This window comes from Budorcas taxicolor, chromosome 11 (assembly GCF_023091745.1).
Source record: "Budorcas taxicolor isolate Tak-1 chromosome 11, Takin1.1, whole genome shotgun sequence".
In the NCBI taxonomy this organism is placed as follows: domain Eukaryota; kingdom Metazoa; phylum Chordata; class Mammalia; order Artiodactyla; family Bovidae; genus Budorcas; species Budorcas taxicolor.
Window position 1 is genome coordinate 97,787,711 of NC_068920.1, and position 8,627 is coordinate 97,796,337.

Here is an 8,627-nt window from a genome sequence, read left to right on the forward strand (position 1 = left end):
AAAGTAGACTATTATGAAAAGTTTGGAGGGCAAACCTAACCTTGTTGTTTTGAGTCCCTGCTGCTGCTGCTAAGTCACTTCAGTCGTGTCCTACTCTGTGCAGCCCCACAGACGGCAGCCCACCAGGCTCCCCTGTCCCTGGGAGTCTCCAGGCAAGAACACTGGAGTGGGTTGCCATTTCCTTCTCCAATGCATGAAAGTGAAAAGTGAAAGTGAAGTTGCTCAGTCATGTCTGACTTAGCGACCCCATGGACTGCAGCCATCCATGGGATTTTCCAGGCAAGAGTACTGGAGTGGGGTGCCATTGCCTTCTCCTTTGAGTACCTAGTGCCTAACAGTAGATGTCTGTGTAATGAAATGTTCTGGGACATTTCTTCACAGAAGAATAAATTTTCAGTCCTTGAAGAATGGAAGAGATATCTTTCCCCTCAAAAATCAGAATCAAAGAATGCAAGAGGTGGAAAGAAAGACCTTAGAGATCATCTAGTCTCACAGTCTCTACATCTCTTTTCTTTTTATAGTCTTTAACCTAACAACTTTTTTTTTCCCTACATTTTTAGAGGGTATGTAAACGCATATGATTATGTGACTGACACACAGTAGGCAAAACCAAAACACCCAGCTTTATGATTTGGTCTAAAATATTTATTATCTGACCCATTACAGAAAAAGTTTGCTGACTCTTGATCTAATAAAAGTCTCCTCATTCAGGGGAGTGGAAGGAGTGGTGACATGGTGACACAGCTTGTTCAAAGATCATTCAGTAAGTCAGGGAGGAAGTGTTGGATTCAAAGCCAGATTTTCTGACTTTTGTATGAATTAGGGTCAACGTTTTTTTAAAAATACATGTGAAAAGTATATATAAAGTATTAGCAGTTTCATTTTTTAAAATGAATCCCATACTACTTTTATAAAAGTCATTTTAGAAATGAATTCTGGGAAACAGACCCCAAGAGAAAGTATCAATCTGAAACACAAATTTAAAATCCACCTAGTCTCATAGGAGTAGCTTTGACCCTGAGAAAGTTACCTAAGCTTCTCTGAGCCTCTGGTGCTTTAACTATAAAATGAAAGTAATAGTACATTTACTACAGGGTTCCCAAGTGGCTCAGACCATAAAGAATTTGCCTGCAATTCAGGAGACCTGGGTTCCATCCCTGGGTTAGGAAGATCCCCCGCAGAAGGGAATGGCAACCCACTCCAGCAATCTTGCCTGGAGAATCCCATGGACAGAGGAGCCTGGTTGGGGTCGCAAAGAGTAGGACAGGACTAAGTGACTAACACTTGCACAGGCTTTAACAGAGTATCATATAACCAGCGTCAACAAACTGACTTTGTCCTTCCTTTCCTATCAGAGTCATACAGGCCAAGCTTCTTAGCCAGTAAACTGGATTGAAAGACGTAAGCATCAATTGTTAACGCGTTATCTTTTTCATTTCATAGCCGAGGAATCACCAAAAGTAAAGAGAATGGAAATCAAGTGGGCAAACTCGGTTGGGGAAAAGAAGCTCGGAACAGGGAGGGAGGGAGCAAGAAGCAGCAAAGGGCACGGTACTGAGACAGCAAGTGAAGTAGGGGGATGGGGATGGGGGTGCCAAGAAACAGGTTCCAAACGCGGAAAGGGAAATTTGTAACTTAGGTTTAGGGTAAAGAGACTTGGGTTGCCGGATTCGTACTCTAGGAAGTGAATGTACTCGGACCCGCCTTGTGAAAGGACAGAGAACACACACAGTTCCTTACCTGCTGCCTAAATCCACGGCCACGGATCGCGGCCCGATGCCACCCCATAGTGCTCGCACCTGTAACTGGGTGAGTGTCCTATCCCGCCCTGGCAGACGGAGGGGACCATCGCCCAGAGGCCGCAGCCGGAGGCACGAGCAGCAATGCCTGCAGGCCGCCATGACACTTGGCACGCGATCAACCCGGGCCGCGCCCTGATTGGCTTAATCTGCAGATAGTGGGGCGGAGCCTGGTGCAGTTTCGTTTCCGCGGTACCGAGGGGAACGCCGGGGAAGCGGATACCTGGCCGCTTTTTACGAAGCGTAGAGAGGGTCAAAACTATCTGAACGCAATTGAGACAACTCGTCCTTTATCAGCCAATCAACAACAATTAGTAAAATAATGTGAGTTTTTGGTTTGTTTTTCATTTTTCTATCGTAGTTTAAAAGAGAATCTAAAATAGCACCAGTATTTAAAAGAGTATTGCAGTAATAGAAGTAATCAGAAAACACATTGTTGTTATCTGGCTTCTGCCAGCTGAGAATTAGGAGAATTTGGGTAGTGGGCCATGGAAAGAGACCTTTCTGTCTTCCATCCTACCCCCTGGCTTTTATTTTATAAATTTCAAGCAACAAATATATTACTACTTTACCAAGGGAGTACCAAGTACCACCATAGGAGCCGAATTTATTTCTAGTAAGTTAATTTCACCTCTGGTTGACCTGTGTTATCATTTTATATATCATTATGCTCATTTTGGGTTAATTTCCATTTTAATATTTAGCAATTAGTTTCTCTGTCTATTTTTGTCAAGTGTTAATACTTTCTAAACCAACTTGCCACTATTTTTTAAAAGTTTTGGAAAATGAAAAAAAATTTTTTGGAATTTGATTTGATAAATTTCTAGGGGGTGGATAAATTTCTCCCACCCCTCTTAATCCAGTCTGTTGGAGAAATCTTTATATGGTTCATGGAATGAATCAAATGATTATTCTTCTGAGGATCATATTTCTCTTTTAAGGTCATAACCCTGTTCTCCAAAGAAATCCGAACAACAAATTGCTCTCAAGAGCAATTTCAATCACTGATTTGGAATTTCCATGTCAATAAAGGGATTACAGATAACTCTTTATAGGTATTTAACGTTAAAGTAGTTTTTGCTTCTTTTCTACCTTTTTCTTTACCTTGTGTTGCCAGTGTTTTCAAGACCAATCCACTGAAACCTGTCATAAGGACAAATCTATCAGAATCTACCTGCCACAATTCAACATGATTTTAGTTTTATAAATTAAGAATATTAAATCACCTTTTGGTAAAGGACCTAAATACTGTATAATACTTTTCATTTAGGCCTAATAGTTTAGAGCGTAGAATTGAAGTTGTTGTTGCTGCTGCTGCTGCTCTTGCTAAGTCGCTTCAGTCATGTCCAACTCTGTGCGACCCCATAGACGGCAGCCCACCAGACTCCCCCATCCCTGGGATTCTCCAGGCAAGAATACTGGAGTGGGTTGCCATTTTCTTCTCCAATGCATGAAAGTGAAAAGTGAAAGTGAAGTCACTCAGTCATGTCCAACTCCTAGCGAACCCATGGACTGCAGCCTACCAGGCTCCTCTGTCCATGGGATTTTCCAGGCAAGAGTACTGGAGTGGGGTGCCATTGAAGTTGTTACCAATCCCCAAAGAGTCAGTGACCCCTCAATTGGTCCTTTGCCTGGAGTTGCAAATGCCACTCAAATGAAGCCAAGTTTGGTATAGTACAGCAGAAGTTTTATTTATAGATCAAGGAATGGAGAAAGGAGAACTCATACTTTAAAAACAACTTCTCCCCAAAGGGAGGAGGAATAAAGAAATTTTAAGGGGTAGGAGGCAGATAAGTCATCAGGGCTCTAGGAAAGGAGTGGAGATTGCCAGCAGCTGGGACATATGTAGTCATTCACACTTCTTTGCAGAAGGCAGGCAGTATGCCTAGTATGCCTAGCCTAGTACAAATCATCCCCTCCCCACCCCTTCCTTAGGCAGAGATAGTAGCACAATAATGAAGCAAAAGTAACTTTTAGATACTTCCAAGTCTTGTCTGTGTAGGTGAGTTCCTGTGGTAAAGTCAGAAGGAGTTCAGGGCAGTTGACCACTACATATCTCTCAGCACAGCAGCAAAACAACTCTGTTAAATACCAGATGATTTCGAAACCAACAGAGATAAATCAAGGCAAGGATCTGTTAGTTCTCAGGGGCTGGTATGGGTGACAAAACATCTCCTTTCTCCATTCCTTGATGAATGAATAAAGTTTCTGCTCTACTACAAGGAACCTGGTTTCATTTGGTTGACATTTTCAACTCCAAGCAAAAGACCCATTGACCCATTGAGGGATCTCCAACCCATTGGGGATCGGTAACAAAGTTAGTCTTGAGTGGTCCTAGTCTTGGCTGTGCCATTTCCTAGTTGTCTCACCCTATCTCTCTGAGCCTTAGTTTTCTCATCTATACAAATGGATAATAATACAAATCTCACAGGACTTTTTTTTTTTAAGATTAAATGTGACAGAGGGTGTAAGGTGTTTACAGTACCTGGCACATTGTCAGTTCAGTTCAATTCAGTCTCTCAGTTGTGTCTGACTCTTTGTGACCCCATGGACTGCAGCACACCAGGCTGTCCTGTCCATCACCAACTCCAGGAGCTTGCTCAAACTCACATCCATCGAGTTGGTGATGCTGTCCAACCATCTCATTCTCTGTTGTCCCCTTCTGCTCCTGCTTTCAGTCATTCCCAGCATCAGGGTTGTTTCCAAAGAGTAAGTTCTTCACATCAGGTGGCTAAAGTATTGGAGTTCAGCTTCAGCATCACTCCTTCCAATGAATATTCAGGACTGATCTCCTTTAGGATTGTCTGGTTTGATCTCCTTGCAGCCCAAGGGACTCTCAAGAATCTTCTCCCCAACACCACAGTTCAAAAGCATCAGTTCTTTGGCACTCAGCCTTCTTTATAGTCCAACTCTCACAGCCATACATGACTACTGGAAAAATCATAGCTTTGACCAGATGGACCTTTGTTGGCAAAGTAATGTCTCTGTTTTTTAATATGCTATCTAGGTTGATCATAACTTTTCTTCCAAGAAGCAAGCGTCTTTTAATTTCATGGCTGCAGTCACCATCTGCAGTGATTTTGGAGCCCCAAAAAATAAAGTCTGACACTGTTTCCACTGTTTCCCCATCTATTTCCCATGAAGTGATGGGACCAGATGCCAAGATCTTTGTTTTTTGAGTGTTGAGTTTTAAGCCAACTTTTTCACTCTCCCCTTTCACCTTCATCAAGAGGCTCTTTAGTTCTTCTTCACTTTCTGCCATAAGGGTGGTGTCATCTGCACATCTGAGGTTATTGATATTTCTCCTGGCAATCTTGATTCCAGCTTGTGCTTCATCCAGACCGTCATTTCGCATGGTGTACTCTGCATACAGCAACTCAATAAATGGTAGATTCAGCTTTGATTCAGTCTTTTCATAATTTTTCCTCTAGTTTTCTCTGTTTGAAATATCGAACGACCTTCTTTTCCTCAGAAAAGAAGAAAAATTTCTTTACAGTCATAAAGAAACCATGAGTCAGTTACTTTTCATCCAGTTGGAAATGCTAGAAAGCAGAAATCGCACATTGAACCCATCTATTTCCTCCCACCAATCCAAAATAATTGAAATGGTAGTAATTGGATCATAAACTGAAAGGCAAATGTAGATGCTGAGATATTGTGGCAGAGCTTTGTTATGAAGTAGTCATCCAGACTGAGAGACTTCACTTTCACTTTTCACTTTCATTCATTGGAGAAGGAAATGGCAACCCACTCCAGTGTTCTTGCCCAGAGAATCCCAGGGATGGGGGAGCCTGGTGGGCTGCCATTTATGGGGTCTCACAGAATTGGACATGACTGAAGCGACTTAGCGGCAGCAGCAGTAGCAGTCATCCAGATGATCCAGACTATGTTCATATTAAGCATTTTAAGATTGACTTAGAAACACATGAGGTTTACATTCTTGTGGTTGCAGCTACCAAAGCTGTGATCCACGAGGTTCAATCTGAAATGTCACATTCTAGAAGTACAGTTCTGCCAAGTCTAGTTCAACAGGCAAAATATAATTTAAAATCAACTTCTTTACCTTGAAGCACATTAAAGGTGATCGAATTTAAATCCACCAGCAATGTTTCTCAATGTTTCTCTGTTCCTTCTCTCTTTTCTTCAAACTCCAGTGAACCTGCATCAAAACAGTTAAGACCCTCTGAGTAGCAATTTCATTTAAGTAAAATACCATTGCATTAAATGATTGCTAATTAAAATCTAATTTGGTTTGTAGCTTGGTTTAAACCACATATATATATATATACACACATATATACAAATTTGTTGTTGTTTAGTTTCTAAGTTGTGTTCTACTCTTTGTGACCCCATGAACTGTGGCCTGCCAGGCTTCTCTGTTCATAGGATTTCTCAGGCAAGAATACTGGAGTAGATTGCCATTTCCTTTTCCAGAGGATTCTCCCGAGCCAGGGATCAAACCCATGTCTGCAACATTGGCAGGTGGATTCTTTGCCACAAAGCCACCAGGGAAATCAATATATAAATATATGTGTATATATACATACTTATATATTTATTTAGTTTATAAAAAGTGTCTTCAGATACTGAAGGCATTGATGAAAAAAGTTTTTTTCTTGAAAGAATGTAGCCTATTCAACTTTAAGAAAGTCTGCTCAACACCATTGCCAGAGGAATCTTTCTAAATCACAAATCTAACTGTGTCTGCACCTTGATTAAACTTCTTCAGTGCCTTTCTAAGTCCTTAATCTACACAATAAAATTTCAACTGCTTTGTGTGGACTATGAATTTTTCCTATTCAGCCTTATAAATTTTTTTGAAATAAATTTATTTATTTTAATTGGAGGTTAATTACTTTACAGCATTGTATTGGTTTTGCCATACATCAACATGAATCCGCCACAGGTATACTCGTGTTCCCCATCCTGAACCCCCCTCGCTCCTTCCTCTCTGTACCATCCCTCTGGGTCATCCCAGTGCACCAGCCACAAGCATCCTGTATCCTGCATCGAACCTGGACTGGCGATTCATTTCATATATGATATACATGTTTCAATGCCATTTTCCCAAATCATCCCACCCTCTCCCTCTCCCACAGAGTCCAAAAGACTGTTCTATACATCTGTGTCTCTTTTGCTGTCTCACATACAGGGTTATCGTTACCATCTTTCTAAATTCCATATATATGCATTAGTATACTGTATTGGTGTTTTTCTTTCTGGCTTACTTCACTCTGTATAATAGGCTCTAGTTTCATCCACCTCATTAGAACTGATTCAAATGTATTCTTTTTAATGGCTGAGTAATACTCCATTGTGTATATGTACCACTGCTTTCTTATCCATTTGTCGGCTGATGGATATCTAGGTTGCTTCCATGTCCTGGCTATTATAAACAGTGCTGCGATGAACATTGGGGTACACGTGTGTCTTTCAATTCTGGTTTCCTTGGTGTGTATGCCCAGCAGTGGGATTGCTGGGTCATAAGCCAGTTCTATTTCCAGTTTTTTAAGGAATCTCCACACTGTTCTCCATAGTGGCTGTACTAGTTTGCATTCCCACCAACAGTGTAGGAGGGTTCCCTTTTCTCCACACCCTCTCCAGCATTTATTGCTTGTAGACTTTTGGATCGCAGCCATTCTGACTGGCGTGAAATGGTACCTCATTGTGGTCTTGATTTGCGTTTCTCTAATAATGAGTGATGTTGAGCATCTTTTCATGTGTTTGTTAGCCATCTGTATGTCTTCTTTGGAGAAATGTCTATTTAGTTCTTTGGCCCATTTTTTGATTGGGTCGTTTATTTTTCTGGAATTGAGCTGCAGGAGTTGCTCGTATATTTTTGAGATTAGTTGTTTGTCAGTTGCTTCATTTGCTATTATTTTCTCCCATTCTGAAGGCTGTCTTTTCACCTTGCTTATATTTTCCTTTGTTGTGCAGAAGCTTTTAAGTTTAATTAGGTCCCATTTGTTTATTTTTGCTTTTATTTCCAATATTCTGGGAAGTGGGTCATAGAGGATCCTGCTGTGATTTATGTCAGAGAGTGTTTTGCCTATGTTCTGCTCTAGGAATTTTATAGTTTCTGGTCTTACGTTTAGATCTTTAATCCATTTTGAGTTTATTTTTGTGTATGGTGTTAGAAAGTGTTCTAGTTTCATTCTTTTACAAGTGGTTGACCAGTTTTCCCAGCACCCCTTGTTATGTCTTTTCTCCATTGTATATTCTTGCCTCCTTTGTCAAAGATAAGGTGTCCATAAGTGCGTGGATTTATCTCTGGGCTTTCTATTTCAGTGGTTTTCTTGAGCTCCCATTGCTTAGTTTGATTGAGGTGGGAAGGGCAGGGAAGACTCTGTCTTCCTCCATGGAAAGGGCAGAAAAATGCCATATCATTCCTTATTAGGCTAGCCAACCTTTACCTACATGCATGCATGCATGCTAAGTCACTTCAGTCATGTCCGACTCTGTGTGACCCCTTAGATAGCTGGGGTCCTTTGTCCACCAGGCTCCTTTGTCCACAGGATTCTCTAGGCAAGAATACTGGAGTGGGTTGCCATTTCCTTCTCCTTTACCTACATGGCTCTTCTTAATTCGAGTTCCAAATTGTTAGTGTTCTCTGTTTTGGCTGGAATGGCTGTTGGGAGTTGACAGTTATGGACTGGTTCTGCTGTCTTGTATCTTGTATAATGTTGGGGTAATTATCACTAATTATTTTTATTTTTGGAACCTTAACCCAAAGTGTGGTTACAGTAGGAAAAGTCCTCATTTAATACCCTGTTTTACACATACTGGGAGGAAATTTTCCTTCACTGAAATAAGGGAGAAGGTAGAGAG

At 41.1% G+C, this 8,627-nt stretch overlaps 1 protein-coding gene across 1 annotated transcript in view; it reads right to left on the reverse strand.

Annotated features, from left to right (window-relative positions):
- PNPT1 (polyribonucleotide nucleotidyltransferase 1) overlaps positions 1 to 1,901 on the reverse strand; it is a 40,986-nt gene extending 39,085 nt beyond the window's left edge. Inside the window, exon 1 of the mRNA XM_052648669.1 lies at positions 1,741 to 1,901. Within this exon, the coding sequence (XP_052504629.1) occupies positions 1,741 to 1,901 (161 nt within the window). The remainder of the gene's footprint in view (positions 1 to 1,740) is intronic.
- Between the last annotated feature and the right edge of the window lie 6,726 nt (positions 1,902 to 8,627).